The sequence below is a fragment of the Mustelus asterias genome, chromosome 26, assembly GCF_964213995.1.
Source record: "Mustelus asterias chromosome 26, sMusAst1.hap1.1, whole genome shotgun sequence".
In the NCBI taxonomy this organism is placed as follows: domain Eukaryota; kingdom Metazoa; phylum Chordata; class Chondrichthyes; order Carcharhiniformes; family Triakidae; genus Mustelus; species Mustelus asterias.
The window spans coordinates 39,666,927-39,683,125 of NC_135826.1; the positions used below are offsets into that span (position 1 = coordinate 39,666,927).

Below are 16,199 nucleotides of genomic sequence, written 5' to 3' on the forward strand. Positions count from 1 at the left end.
TCCTCTATCTCTCCCCCCTCCCCCCTCCCCACAACAGGAACAAGGAACTCTCTCCTCAGGGACGAGGTTTGATGCTGATCGCGTCCAGTTCTGCCAATGGGGAAGTGGAGACCCCATCGAGAGAGGTGAGTGAGGGTCCCGCCGCTGTTTTGTGTGTTTGGGAGGATGGTTTGGATTGTGATCCAGATGTTACTGAGAGAGCGAATCATCTGCTGGGATTAATTTAGTTACAAACTGGCGTCTCTCCACCTCCTGATGGCCTTCCTGTGGTGCTGAAGGATTGGATTAATCTGTGCAGCTCCACATCTCCGTCACAAAGAGCCACCCGGAATTTGGCCACAACTCCTGCTTTGTGGCTCTCCACCCCCCCCTGTTCCTGCTGACTCTGCCTTTCCTGGGGGCTTGTTGGTTAGTGAGTGAGGGCGCACTGATCCCGAGCGAGTGTGAGTGTAAGAGAACGTGAGTGTACACCTGGTGGGGGCAGCGCACGTGTTCTCAAATACCCTGTTCACACGCACTATGCCTGAGTGTGGACACACTCTCACTCTATTGATATAAACCAGGACTGGCATTAACCCCTGTCCTGGACTAATGTTTGCTTTCCCACCGGATGGGATTGGGCGTTGCCGGATGAGGGGATTAATAGTCGGGTCAGCTGGGATAGGGGGAGCTGCACCTCTCACCCAGTCTTGATTCTGTTTTGAGTTTTGACAATTTTACTCCAGATGGTCTTTCCTCAAAAGAAATTCTTTCCCTTCTAATTTAACTCATTCCTTTGATTTCACTTGACTAGCTCCCAGTGGTGGGGGCTCTCTCATATCCTCTGACCGGTGTCAGACCTGGGTGTGTGTTTTGAGAGAGTTTGGAGTGTGTCTTGTGGTTTGCCCCAACCATTCGCTCTCTGGAAATTCTCGTTGAGATTGGTGACGTTTCAGGAAAGATCCCAACATCTTCAGAGGAGTCTGTGCCACCGTCTCATAGGGATTTACAGCATGGAAACAGGCCCTTCGGCCCAACTTGTCCATGCCGCCCTTTTTTTTTTTAAACCCCTAAGCTAATCCCAATTGCCCGCATTTGGCCCATATCCCTCTCTACCCATCTTATCCATGTAACTGTCTAGATGCTTTTTAAAAGATAAAATTGTACCCGCCTCTACTACTACCTCTGGCAGCTTGTTCTAGACACTCACCGCCCTCTGTGTGAAAAAATTGTCCCTCTGGACACTTTTGTATCTCTCCCCTCTCACCTTAAACCGATGCCCTCTAGTTTTAGACTCCCCTACCTTTGGGAAAAGATATTGACTATCTAGCTGATCTATGCCCCGTCTCCGTATATCTCCATACATATGCAGCCAATGGGGTGGCCCCGGCTATGCAGGGACTCTTAGTGCTCCATCCCTATCCTAATCAGCCAGGATTCCCGTTCCCATTACCTTCCATTAACTCCACTGCAGCACCGAGTGGGAGGAGTCACATGGAGAGACTGCCGGAGCTGTAATAGAATCATAGAATCCCTACAGTGCAGAAAGAGGCCATTTGGCCCATCGACTCTGCGCCGACTCTCCGAAAGAGCAATCCCACCCCGGCCCTCCCCTCCACCCGCTCCCCATAACCCCACAACGTTTACTGTGGCCAATCCACCAAAGCTGCACGTCTCTGGGCGATTGTTCTCCTTCCAGTAGAACTGGAGAAGACCGGATGAAGAGATGTTCAAAATCACGAAGGGTTTTGACAGAGTGAATAAGGAGAGACTGTTTCCAGTGACCGGAGGGTTGGTGAACCAAGGGATACAGATTTTGGTTATTGGCAAAAGAACCAAAGGGAACCTGAGGAAACGATTCTTTAATCAGTGAGTTGTTGTGATCGGGAAGGCGCTGCCTGAAAGGGCAGGGAAACAGGATTCAACAGGAGCCTAGTGGGAAAGACAGTAGAACAGCAATGGCAGGAGTTTCTGGGAGTAATTGAGGACACAGTGCAGAGGTTCATCCCAAACAAAAGAAAGGTTATCAGAGGGGGGATTAGGCAGCCATGGCTGACAAAGGAAGTCAGGGAATGCATCAAGGCAAAAGAGAGAGCCTATAATGTGGCAAAGAGTAGTGGGAAGTCAGAAGATTGGGAAGGCTATAAAAACAAACAGAGGATAACAAAGAGAGAAATAAGGAAGGAGAGGATCAAATATGAAGGTAGGCTAGCCAGTAACATTAGGAATGATAGTAAAAGTTTCTTTAAATACATTAAAAACAAACGGGAGGCAAAAGTAGACATTGGGCCGCTCCAAAATGACGCTGGTAATCTAGTGATGGGAGACAAGGAAATAGCTGAGGAACTTAATAAGTACTTTGCGTCAGTCTTCACAGTAGAAGACATGAGTAATATCCCAACAATTCAGGAAAGTCAGGGGGCAGAGTTGAATATGGTTGCCATCACAAAGGAGAAAGTGCTAGAGAAACTAAAAGGTCTGAAAATTGATAAATCTCCGGGCCCAGATGGGCTACATCCTAGAGTTCTAAAGGAGATAGCTGAAGAAATAGTGGAGGCGTTAGTTATGATCTTTCAAAAGTCACTGGAGTCAGGGAAAGTCCCAGAGGATTGGAAAATCGCTGTTGTAACCCCACTGTTCAAGAAGGGAACAAGAAAAAAGATGGAAAATTATAGGCCAATTAGCCTAACCTCAGTTGTTGGCAAAATTCTAGAATCCATCGTTAAGGATGAGATTTCTAAATTCTTGGAAGTGCAGGGTCGGATTAAGACAAGTCAGCATGGATTTAGTAAGGGGAGGTCGTGCCTGACAAACCTGTTAGAGTTCTTTGAAGAGATAACAAATAGGTTAGACCAAGGAGAGCCAATGGATGTTATCTATCTTGACTTCCAAAAGGCCTTTGACAAGGTGCCTCACGGGAGACTGCTGAGTAAAATAAGGGCCCATGGTATTCGAGGCAAGGTACTAACATGGATTGACGATTGGCTGTCAGACAGAAGGCAGAGAGTTGGGATAAAAGGTTCTTTCTCAGAATGGCAACCGGTGACAAGTGGTGTCCCGCAGGGTTCAGTGTTGGGGCCACAGCTGTTCTCTTTATATATTAACGATCTAGATGACGGGACTGGGAGCATTCTGGCCAAGTTTGCCGATGATACAAAGATAGGTGGAGGGGCAGGTAGTATTGAGGAGGTGGGGAGGCTGCAGAAAGATTTAGACAGTTTAGGAGAGTGGTCCAAGAAGTGGCTGATGAAATTCAACGTGGGCAAGTGCGAGGTCGTACACTTTGGAAAAAAGAATAGAGGCATGGACTATTTTCTAAACGGTGACAAAATTCATAATGCTAAAGTGCAAAGGGACTTGGGAGTTCTAGTCCAGGATTCTCTAAAGGTAAACTTGCAGGTTGAGTCCGTAATTAGGAAAGCAAATGTAATGTTGTCATTTATCTCAAGAGGCTTGGAATACAAAAGCAGGGATGTACTTCTGAGGCTTTATAAAGCACTGGTTAGGCCCCATTTGGAGTACTGTGAGCAATTTTGGGCCCCACACCTCAGGAAGGACATACTGGCACTGGAGCGGGTCCAGCGGAGATTCACACGGATGATCCCAGGAATGGTAGGCCTGACATACGATGAACGTCTGAGGATCGTGGGATTATATTCATTGGAGTTTAGGAGGTTGAGGGGAGATCTGATAGAAACTTACAAGATAATGAACGGCTTAGATAGGATGGACGTAGGGAAGTTGTTTCCATTAACAGGGGAGACTAGGACGCGGGGGCACAGCCTTAGAATAAAAGGGAGTCACTTTAGAACAGAGATGAGGAGAAATTTCTTCAGCCAGAGAGTGGTGGGTCTGTGGAATTCATTGCCACAGAGGGCTGTGGAGGCCGAGACGTTGAGCGTCTTCAAGACAGAAATTGATAAATTCTTGATTTCTCGAGGAATTAAGGGCTATGGGGAGAGAGCGGGTAAATGGAGTTGAAATCAACCATGATTGAATGGTGGAGTGGACTCGATGGGCCGAATGGCCTTACTTCCGCTCCTATGTCTTATGGTCTTATGGTCTTAGGAACTTTTAAAAGGGGATTGGATAAATATTTGAGAGTAAAGAACTTAACAGAGGCGTGATTGGCTGATTATTTCCCATCTGTGAAGTTTCATTCTATGAACCGCCCATAAAACCCCCGTTTGAACCGGTCTTGGCCTCCAAGTCTCTGGAGTAAGGAGGGAGAGAAATCAGCCGAGATTCCCATTCCTGGTCACTGCCTGCTGGCTCCTGGTGGAAGCTCCATTGTTGGTACGACATTCCCTGCCATAGCTCTGAGCTCACTGGAGATTGCGTCCTCCTGGGCGATAGTGGTCAGAGATTGTGAAGTAATTTCATCTCCATCGCCAAACTCCTCACCTTCAAGTGTCACAGCTGGTCCTTGGAGAGCACCTTCTGGGTCTGGATCACTGGGGGATGCTAGGTCGATCTGATTCAGAGGAGATTCAACCCCTCAGCCATTTTCTCCTTGTGGTGCAGAACCCCAACTTGGACAGGAAGAAGTGGTCATTGTTTAACTTAGGGTCCTACAGTGCAGAAGGAGGCCATTTGGCCCATCGAGTCTGCACCGACCACAATCCCACCAAGGCCCTATCTCCATAACCCCATGCATTTACCCTAGCTAGTCCCCCTGACACTGAGGGGCAATTTAGCATGCCAATCCAGTTGGGGATCCCCAAAGATAGTAACCACCCCCCTCCCGCTCCCCACCCACCAACCTGACAAGATCACCTCAGCTTTAAGAACCACACCACCCACGTCCCCCCACCCCCCCCCCCCCCCCCACCTCCAGCCCACGCTGAAATTTGGCTACTCTCTGAACCCTCTTAACATTCAATGCACCGTCATGAGTGTTTCTGATCCCAGACAAGACATTGGTCATCCGTTAGCCCTCTCCTTGCAGTCAGATAGCCGGTAATCTCTGCTTCTGGCCATGTTGGGTTTGTGCCAATTGCGGTTTATTGTGGGCGAGTTTAAAATAATTGGGAAGTTTCAGAGCAGATTGAGGTGAGGAGAGAGAGAGAGAGAAGGAGATGAAGGATCAGGGAGGGCGGATTGTGAGTAACTCTGTCTGCTGGTGACTAACTGCACTGTCCCTGGAGGGGAGCCAGTGGCTAAAGAAAAGCTCAGGAATGATTATCCGATGGGCTTTCAGGCTCTTGAGTCTAGCGCTGAGATTACTCTGCTCTTGTGCGTTCCATGGCAACATCCTCCCCCCTCACTAACTAGGAAACATTTTATTTTGCTTTTATTTTATTAAATCAGAATTTATGATCTTATTAGATTTTTACTTGGACATAATTTCTAATGTAAGTTCTCTCTCTTTTAACTTTCTCATCTGTCTTCTGTTTTCTCTCTCTCTCTCTTTTTGTTTCTCCCCCTAGACCCCAACGAGTGGACAGCAAGATGGTGACAAAACTCCAACAAAACCGTTGGTGCAGAAGAAAACGTCTCAGGAACTGGATCCCACACAGACCCTTGAATCCCCAAAGTACGTCAGACGCTCACTCCAGGGTCTGGTCCCCAGTCTGCCCTTAATTTACCCCCACACCGCTGGGCGAGGAAGGAGTGGGAGCAGGACATGTCACATCCGCCCAGATTCCTGCCCCCTTCTCACTGGTCACTGAATCAGACTGAGAAGTGATTATGAGATTGGCAGTGGATTCTGCTGCAAGTGTGCGTCAGAAATCTCAAAGGATTTTGGGTTGGAGGTGCTGGTAATGAACCAAATAGCTGCTGGGAGTGCTGGGAGGGAGAACCCAGCTCCTTCTGGGTGAGTCGGTCCTCCCGGCGTGTACCAGCTGGAGGTGGTCTCAGCTCGAGGGGAAGGGTCAACCTCTCTTTTGGTGCGACCAACAGGAATGCCTATGATTGTAACGAGCCAAGCTGTTGGATTGGGAGGATTTTTATTGGGTTTGGGGGGGGGGGGAGAGGGGGGAATTTTCCGTTCGCACAGAGTGATGAGATCATACTGGAGTGAATTAAGTGCCGAGGTATTGGCGGAATGTTGGAAGGTTTGCTGATGATGGGAGATGGCAACTTTTACCAAAGTTGAGTTTTGAACAAATGTAACCACAGTGCCCGCGCCGGCAAGAACTGCCAGAGCTCTGGGCCTGGATCCATGGGTAGGAGTGGGACAATGAGGGGAGAGGCCAGTGGTGGGATGGGGAAGGGGCGAGCAAGACACTGGAGTGTGAGGGAGTATGAATCGAGCAGTGATGGTTGTGATTTGGTGAGACTCGAACTCACTGATACCAGCTCTCAGCTTGCTGGGTGCCTCCTCACCGTTACAGATTCTCACTCCCTGCCTTCAATGTCTCTGTACAGATCTTCGTATCGTGGTCCCTTACGGAGATTTCTCGGGAAGAGACAAGCTGAAAAAAAGTCTTCAAAGGAGCCGGTACAGACACCGAATGATGAGACTTCCAGCCTCGCTCAAGACCCATTGAAGAGCTTCGGAGAGAGTGAGTTTCCTGTTTCCTCTACGCAGAATCTTCATTTCCCTTCTACCTCCTTTGTGAATTATTTTAAACCTATAACGATAATCAAACTACAAGTAAAAGCAGATAAAGACATAAACAGAGTTCCTGATGAATGGGATGGTGGCACAGTGGTTAGCACTGCCGCCTCACAGTGCTAGGGACCCGGGCCAGGGACCTGGGTTCAATTCCCGGCTTGGGTCACTGTCTATGTGGAGTTTGCACGTTCTCTCCGTGTCTGCATGGGTTTCCTCCGGTTTCCTCCCACAGTTCAAAGATATGCCGGTTAGGTGGATTGGCCCTTAGTGTCCAAAGACGTGCAGGTTAAGAGGATTAGCAGGATATATACGGGGGGGGGGTGGTTATGGGGTAAATGTTGGTGCAGACTTGATGGGCCAAATGGTCTCCATCTGCACTGTATGATTCTATGAAGGAAGAACAATGTAAATGTGGAGAGAGAGAATGATCACAGCTGATAATGGTGATATTGTTAAAGAACATTGCAAACCCCCCAAAGCTCCATCGATTCAAGAACCATCCCTTTGGATTTCCAACTTGCACATGTTACTCCACTATTTAAGAAAAGTGAGAAAGGGACAGCAGTGAATGATGTCGGGAAATTACTAAATAATGATCTGGCGAGTAACCGCTTTGAAAATGTGCAGCGGATCAGACAGTCGGCTTGGGTTTGTTCAGCGTGGGTCACACCTAACAAACCCATTGCATTTTTAGTGCCAGGGCTTGGACGAGGCAGAGTTTGTTCAGTGTGTCCAAGAGTGCTTCTTGAGGCAATATGTGGATAGACTAACTCAGGAAGGGACCACCTTAGACCTGGTTCTGGGAAACGAGTCTGGACAGGTGATCGATGTCTCATTGGGGAACCATTTTGGGAACAGGGATCACAATTCTATAAGTTTCGAGATACTTGTAGAAAAGGATAGAAGTAGTTCCAGAGTGAAAGTACTAAACTGGGGGAAGGCTGACTACGGCAGTATTGAAGTCTCACAACACCAGGTTAAAGTCCAACAGGTTTATTTGGTAGCAAATACCATAAGCTTTCGGAGCACTGCTCCTTCATCAGATGGAGTGGAAATGTGCTCTCAAACAGTGCAAACAGACAGAATCAAGTTGCAGAATACTGATTAGAATGTGAATCCTACAGCCAGCCACTGTAGGATTCGCGTTCTAATTAGTATTCTGTAACTTGATTTTTGTGTCTCTGTGCACTGTTTGAGAGCAGATTTCCACTCCATCTGACGAAGGAGCTGTGCTCCGAAAGCTTATGGTATTTGCTACCAAATAAACCTGTTGGACTTTAACCTGGTGTTGTGAGACTTCTAACTGTGTTCACCCCAGTCCAACGCTGGCATCTCCACATTACGGCAGTATTAGGCAGGGCTAGGGAATGTAGACTGGGGGCAGATGTTTGAGGGTAAATCCACATCCGATATGTGGGAGCCTTTTAAAAGTCAGTTGTTAACAATTCAGGACAAGTATGTCCCTGTAAAAATGAAGGATAAAGATGGCAAGATTCGGGAACCCTGGATGACAAGAGAGATTGTGAGTTTAGTGGAAAAGAAGGAGGAGACATACATAAATATCAGGAAATTGAAAACGGATAAGGCTCTTGAGGAATACAAAGATAGCGGGAAGGAGCTTAAACAGGGACTTAGGAGGGCAAAAAGGGGCCATGGAATGTCCTTGGCAGGCAGGATTAAGGAGAATCACAAGGCTTTTTATGCGTATATAAGGAGGAAGAGGATAGCTAAGGAAAGAGTAGGTCCACTCAATGACAGTGGGGGGAATTTGTGTGTGGAACCAGATGAGGTGGGTGAGGTCCTTAATGAGTACTTTGCATCAGTATTCACAAAAGAGAAGGATATGGTGAGCGTAGAAAGGAGGATGTTGACATTCTAGGACATGTTGAGATAAAAAGGGAGAAGGTATTGGAGATTTTGAAAAACATTAAGGTGGACAAATCCCCAGGGCCAGTTAGGGTCTCCCAGAATACTGAGAGAGGTGAGGTACCAGTGGATTGGAGAGTAGCTAACATTGTTCCTCTGTTTAAGAAGGGCAGAAGAGACAATCCGGGAAATTACAGGCCTGTGAGCCTTACATCAGTGGTGGGGAAATTATTGGAGAAAATTCTTAGGGACAGGATGTACTCACATCTGGAAGAGAATAGGCTTATTAGCAATAGGCAGCATGGTTTTGTGAAGGGGGGTCGTGTCTCACAATCTCGATTGAGTTCTTTGAGGAAGTGACAAAAATAATTGCCCAGGGTAGAACATAAGAAATAGGAGCAGGAGTAGGCCATTTGGCCCTTCGAGCCTGCCCCGCCATTCAACAAGATCATGGCTGATCTGAAGCGAATCAGTTCCACTTACCCGCCTGCTCCCCATAACCCCTAATTCCCTTATCGATCAGAAAATTATCTACCCGTGATTTAAACATATTCAACGAGGAAGCCTCCACCACTTCAATGGGCAGAGAATTCCAGAGATTCACTACCCTCTGAGAGAAGAAGTTCCCCCTCAACTCTGTTCTGAACCGGCCCCCCCTTATTTTGAGGCTGTGCTCTCTAGTTCTGGTTTCCCTTCTAAGTGGAAAGAATCTCTCCACCTCTACCCTATCCAGCCCCTTCATTATCTTATATGTCTCTATAGGATCACCCCTCATCCTTCTAAACTCCAACGAGTACAGACCCAATCTGTTTAATCTCTCCTCATAAGCCACACCCCTCATCTTCGGTATCAACCTGGTGAACCTTCTCTGCACTCCCTCCAAGGCCAATATATCCTTTCGCAAATAAGGGGACCAAAACTGCACACAGTACTCCAGTTGCGGCCTCACCAGTGCCTTGTACAGTTGCAGCAAGACCTCCCTGCTTTTATATTCTATCCCCCTCGCGATAAAGGCCAACATTCCATTCGCCTTCTTGATCACCTGCTGCACCTGCAGACTGAGTTTTTGCGATTCGTGCACAAGGACCCCCAGGTCCCTCTGCACAGTCGCACGATGTAATTTTTCTCCATTTAAATAATGTTCCAATTTACTATTATTTCTTCCAAAGTGGATAACCTCACATTTGCTAACGTTATATTCCATCTGCCAGATCCTCGCCCACTCGCTCAGCCTATCCAAATCTCTCTGCAGACTTTCCGCGTCCTCCACGCAATTCGCTTTCCCACTCACCTTCGTGTCATCAGCAAACTTGAATGCCCTACATTCAGTCCCCTCCTCCAGATCATCTATGTAAATGGTAAACAATTGAGGCCCCAGCACCGATCCCTGCGGCACGCCACTGGTCACCAACTGCCAACCAGAAAAGCACCCATTTATCCCAACTCTCTGCTTCCTGTTAGACAGCCAATCCCCAATCCACGCCAGCACCTTACCCCTAACTCCGTGTACCCCAGTGGATGTTGTATACATGGACTTTAGTAAAGCCTTCGATAAGGTTCCTCATGGCAGGCTGATTCAGAAGGTGAAGTCATATGGGATCCGAGGTGAGCTGGTTAAATGGATCCAAAACTGGCTTGGGCACAGAGAGCAGAGAGTAGCAGTGGAAGGGTACTTTTCTAACTAGAGGTCGGTGACAGGCCGTGTTCCACAAGGGTCAGTGCTGGGGCCTCTGTTGTTTATAATATATAGAAATGATTTGGAGGAAAATGTAGGTGGTCTGATTAGTAAATTTGCCGATGATACAAAAATTGGGGGAGTAGCGGATAGTGAGGAGGATTGTCAGAGGATACAGCAGGGTATAAATCGGCTGGAGACCTGGGCCGAAAGATGGCAAATAGAATTTAACCCGGACAAATGTGAGGTGATATGATTTGGAAAGTCTACTGCAGAAGGAAAGTTTACAGTAAATGGTCAAGCCCTTAGAAATATTAGCACACAGAGGGATCTAGGCATGCAGATCCACAGTTTCCAGAAGGTGGCAACTCAGGTGGACAAGGTGGTCAAGAAGGCGTGTGGCATCCTGCCCTTCATCGGTCGGGGCGTTGAGTATAGGAATTGGAAAATCATGTTGCAGCTGTATAAGACTTTGGTTAGGCTGCATTTGGAGTATTGTGTACAATTCTGGTTGCTACTGGAAGGACGTTGATGCATCGGAAAGGGTGCAGAAGAGATTTACCAGGATGTTGCCTGGTTTGAAGGATATGGAATATGAAGAAAGGTTGAACAAACTTGGATTGTTTTCATTGGAGCGTCGGAAGATGAGGGGGGACCTGATAGAGGTTTACAAGATTACCACAGGCTTGGATAGAGTGGATAGTCAGAGTCTTTTTCCTAGGGTCAAAGGGACAATTACTCAGGGCATAGGTTGAAAGTGAGAGGGGGAAAGTTTAAAAGAGATGCAAGCGGCAAGTTTTTCACACAGAGGGTGGTGAATGCCTGGAACGCGCTGCCGGAGGAGATGGTGGAAACAGATTAGAGGGATACGGACCACGTAGAGGCAAGAAAATATTAGATTAGAAAGACATCTGTGTCGGCACAGACTTGGTGGGCTGAAGCCCCCTGTGAACCTGATCTGTCTCAATAAGGTCGCCCCTCATTCTTCTAAACTCCAATGAGGAGAGACACAACCTGCTCGACCTCTCTTTCTAAGAAGATCGCTCCGTTTCCTGGATCAAGCGAGTGAATCTTACCTGGACAGCCTCCATGCCAAATTAATGTGGGCCCTGTAGAGATTGGGTCTTGGGAGTTAACAATGCAAAATAAGGAAATGCAGATTCATTGAACAGATATTTTTGTATCTGTCTTCTCTGTAGAAGATACAAATAATATCCCGGAAATACTTGTAAATTAAGATGAAAGGGAGAGAGGAATTAAAACAATTACAATCACCGGGGAAAACTATTAGAACTCAAGACTAACAAGTCACCAAGACCTGATGGACGTCATCCCTTGAAAGAAGTGGCTAATGAGGTTGTAGATTCATTGGGTTTTAATAAAAAAGACACCATTAGATTGGGAGATAGTGAATGTGACTCCTCTATTAAAGAAAGGAAGGGAGTCAGAAAGCAGGAATGTGCAGGCCAGTTAGCCTAACATCTGTCACAGGGAAAATGCTGGAATGCATTATTAATGAGGTCATAGCAGCACTTAGAAAATCTCAGTGTGTTCAGGCAGAGGCCATATGGTTTTGTGAAACTGGAGTCATGTTTGATTAATTTATTACAGTTCTTTAAGTAAGTACCAAATAATGTGGATAAAGGGGAAATTGTAGATGTGGTGTACTTGGATTTCCAGAAGGCGTTTGATATGGTGCCAAATCAAAAGTTACTATGTAAAATAAGAGCTCATGGAGTAGAGCAAATATATTTCATGGATAGAGGATTGGTTAGCTAACAGGAAACAGAGAGTAGGCATAAATGGGTAATTTTGTGTTTTGGCAAGAAGTAACAAGTGCTGCAGGGTTCAGTGCTGGGGCCTCAACTATTTACAATTTCTATCAATGATTTAAACAGAGGAGCCAGGTGTATGGTTTCTAAATTTGCTGATGACAAAAAGGCAGCTAGGAAAATGCGAGGAGCGCATGAAGCCTCTGGAAAGGGATATAGATAGGTTGTGAGTGGGCACAAATGTAACAGTTGGTGTACAATGTGGGAAAATGTGAACTTGTCCACTTTGGCAGGAAGAATAGAATATCGATATTCCCTTTAAATGGAGAGCGATTGCAGAACTCTGAGGTACAGAGGGATCTGGATGTCCTGGTGCATGAATCACAAAAGATTCGTATGCAGGTACAGCAAGTGGTTAGAAAGGCCAATGGAATGTTATTGTTTATTGGAAGGGGAATGGAATATAAAAGTACGGATGTTTTGCTACAGTTGTACAGGATGTTGGTGAAACCACATTCAGAATATTGTGTGCAGTTCTGGTTTCCTTACTTAAGAAAGGATAGAATTACATTTGAAGCAGTTCAGAGAAGGTTCACCAAACTGCTTCCTGGGATGAAGGGGTTATCTTATGAGGAAAGATCAGGCCTACATCTTTTGGAGTTTAGAAGAATGAGAGGTGATCTTATTGAAACCTACAAGATCCTGAGGGGAATTGACAGGATCCTCACTGAGAGGATGGTTTTCGTAGAATCATAGAATCCCTACAGTGCAGAAGGAGGCTATTCAGCCCATTGAGTCCTCACCAACCACAAACCCACCCAGGCCCTATCCCCATAACTCCACGTATTTACCCTGCTAATCCATGGACACTAGGGTCAATTTAACATGGCCAATCAACCTAACCCGCACATCTTTGGACTGTGGGAGGAAATCGGAGCACCCGGAGGAAACCCACGCAGACACGGGGAGAACGTGCAAACTCCACACAGGCAGTGACCTGAGGCCAGGAATCGAAGCCAGGTCCCTGGTGCTATGAGGGAGCGCTGCCAACTACTGTGCCACCATGCCACCCATTTTACAGCATGAGTTTTCCTGGGAAGATGATGTGGACTTGCCGGTGTTGGGCTGAAGTGGACAAGGTGAGAGGTCACACAACACCAGGTGATCACCTGACAAAGGAGCAGCGCTCCGAAAGCTTGTGATTTCAACTAAACCTATTGGACTTTCATCTGGTGTTCGGTGACCTCTCGTCTTGACTTCCTGGGGAAGAGATGAGCACTAAGCGGACACAGTTTAAAAATAAAGTGTCTTCCATTTAAAACAGAGATGAGGAGAAAGGTTTTCTGTCGGAGGATCTTTGATCTGTGAAATTCTCTTCCCCCGAGAGCACTGGAAGCAAAATCAGTAAATATTATTACGACTGGGATAGGTAGATTCTTGATCAGGAGATCAGAGCGTATAGGAGTAGAGGGAAAGTGGGGTTGGAGCCAAAGCCACATCAGCCATGACCTCATTGACTGGTAGATCTGTGTCAGAGGGTCTAAATGACTCCTCCTTTGTTCCTATGAGCTCTGGTTAGCGATATATTTCCGAAAGGAAACAGCTTCTCCTTTTCACTTTATCAAAACCCCTCATGACTTTGAACCTCTTCTAACCTTCTGTGATCCAAGGAGAACAACCCCAGCTTCTCCAGTCTCTCCACATTCACTGAAGTCCCGAATTCCTGGTCCCATTCTGGTCAATCTTCCCGGTACTCTCTCCAAGGCTCTGATATTCTTTCGAAAATGGGATCCCCAATGATTAAACACATTGTTGTGGCTGAGGCCAAACAGTGGCTTGTTAAAGTTTAGCATCATTTCCTTGCTGTTGTATTCACTGCACTGATTTACAAAGCCAAGTCTCTCAAGCATTTAGTTAACGACGTTACCCCAGGCTCCTTCCTGTCAGTCCCACTCCATTCAGTGTCCTTGTCTGATTGTTCTGTAATGGAAGCTCCTCCGAACACCCACCACTGATCCCTTCCTTAAGATCTGTCTCTTCCCCCTCCCTCTGTGCTGTTAAAACCTCCCCCTCCCTCTGTGCTGTTAAAACCTCCCCCTCTCTCGGCAGACCCTCCTCTGACCGTCCCACTATTCCTGACTCTATTCCCTAAAATTGCTCCAGAATGGGAAGTGGTCGGTGTTCCCGGAACGCGGCTGTGAGCTGTTGTGCGGTGTTTGGAGTTGCAGAGTTTTCTCGCAGCACTGCACCCGGGACCGGGGCAACTCTCATTCCCCCCACTTCCTCATGGGCCAGTTGTTTGGACGGCACAGATTCCAACCCAAACCATGGGGATAAAATGGAAATGACAAATGAATGCAGCGGTTGTGATGTCACTGATGGGTCTCGGGTGTATTTCTTGGGCTTGAATGTGGCTGTTTTCTTTGCAGAAGGGGAGTTGGGCAAATCTGCCACTTTTCCGCTGGCTCATTCCACGAGGCATCCATACCTGGACCTGGCCAAAGAAAATGCAACAAAGGTGAAGCGAAGCCGCAGCATTAAGATCAGTAACGCGACCACCGTGTCGGAACAGTGGGGCGCCTACCTGGGCCAGAAAATCACCAACGCCAATGAACTGAAAAATCTGGACGAATTCCTCCTGAACAAGGTGAGGCGGCGACCGACCGACAGCAGCTGGGGCCTATCGGCAATCCCATCGTCTGTGCGATGACTCCTCACTCACTCCGTCCTCTGGTATTCACCTCACGCCCCCCTCCCCCTCCACCGCCTCCTGTCTCTCTCTCTTTCACTCTGCCTTCACGCTCTGTGCTCTCTCACTGATTGGTCGATGTTTCATTTCCAGGTGAATGACCTCAGTTCCCAAGCTTCCCAGAAATCAAAAATCGAGACTCTGTTCATCAGGGTGACCGAGAAATTCCGACTGACCCTCAAGAGCATGTACCCCGTCCACGTGAGTATAAATGGTAAAAAATTGCAGCGTGCTGCTGTGCAGAGGGACCTGGGTGTCCTTGTGCAGGAATCTCAAGGAGTTGGTTTGCAGGTGCAGCAGGTAATTAAGAAGGCAAATGGAATTTTGTCCTTCATTGCGAGAGGGATGGAGTTTAAAAACAGCCAGGTTATGTTGCAGCTGTATAAGGTGCTGGTGAGGCCACACCTGGAGTGCCGTGTACAGTTTTGGTCTCCTTACTTGAGAAAGGATATACTGGCACTGGAGGGGGTGCAGAGGAGATTCACTAGGTTGATTCCGGAGTTGAGAGGGTTGACTTAGGAGGAGAGACTTGAGTAGACTGGGGCTATATTCATTGGAATTCAGAAGAACGAGGGAGGATCTTATAGGAACATATAAGATTATGGAGGGAATAGATAAGATAGAAGCAGGGAAGTTGTTTCCACTGGCGGGTGAAACTAGAACTAGGGGGCATAGCCTCAAAATAAGGGGAAGCAGATTTAGGACTGAGTTGAGGAGGAACTTCTTCACACAAAGGGTTGTGAATCTGTGGAATTCCCTGCCCAGTGAAGCAGTTGAGGCTACCTCATTGAATGTTTTTAAGGCAAGGACAGATACATTTTTGAACAATAAAGGAATTAAGGGTTATGGTGAGCGGGCGGGTAAGTGGAGCTGAGTCCACGAAAAGCTCAGCCATGATCTTATTGAATGGCGGAGCAGGTTCGAGGGGCCTGATGGCCTACTCCTGCTCCTAGTTCTTAAGTTCTTATTAACCCGCGGAACAGGACTGTCAACTGTGGATGAACATAGGGTACGGATTCCACCCACACTGACTCTCACTGGGGTACGGGTTCCACACACACTGACTCTCACTGGGGTATGGGTCCCACATACACTGACTCTCACTGGGGTACGGGTCCCACATACACTGACTCTCACTGGGGTACGGGTCCCACACACACTGACTCTCACTGGGGAACGGGTCCCACACACTGACTCTCACTGGGGTACAGATTCCACACACACTGACTCTCACTGGGGTATGAGTCCCACACACACTGACTCTCACTGGGTTACGGGTCCCACACATACTGACTCTCACTGGGGTACGGGTCCCACACACACTGACTCTCACTGGGGTACGGGTCCCACACACACTGACTCTCACTGGGGTATGGGTCCCACACACACTGACTCTCACTGGGGAATGGGTTCCACACACACTGACTCTCACTGGGGTACGGGTTCCACACACACTGACTCTCACTGGGGTACAGGTTCCACACACACTGACTCTCACTGGGGTACGGGTCCCACACACACTGACTCTCACTGGGGTATGGGTTCCACACACACTGACTCTCACTGGGGAACGGGTTCCGCACACACTGACTCTCT

At 47.5% G+C, this 16,199-nt stretch overlaps 1 protein-coding gene across 1 annotated transcript in view; it reads left to right on the forward strand.

Annotated features, from left to right (window-relative positions):
• Positions 1-33: 33 nt before the first annotated feature.
• LOC144479607 (unconventional myosin-IXb-like) overlaps positions 34-16,199 on the forward strand; it is a 44,189-nt gene continuing 28,023 nt past the window's right edge. Inside the window, exons 1-5 of the mRNA XM_078198516.1 lie at positions 34-125; positions 5,409-5,515; positions 6,352-6,488; positions 14,284-14,501; positions 14,697-14,804. Coding sequence (XP_078054642.1) covers positions 72-125; positions 5,409-5,515; positions 6,352-6,488; positions 14,284-14,501; positions 14,697-14,804 — 624 coding nt within the window. The 5' untranslated portion in view covers positions 34-71. The remainder of the gene's footprint in view (positions 126-5,408; positions 5,516-6,351; positions 6,489-14,283; positions 14,502-14,696; positions 14,805-16,199) is intronic.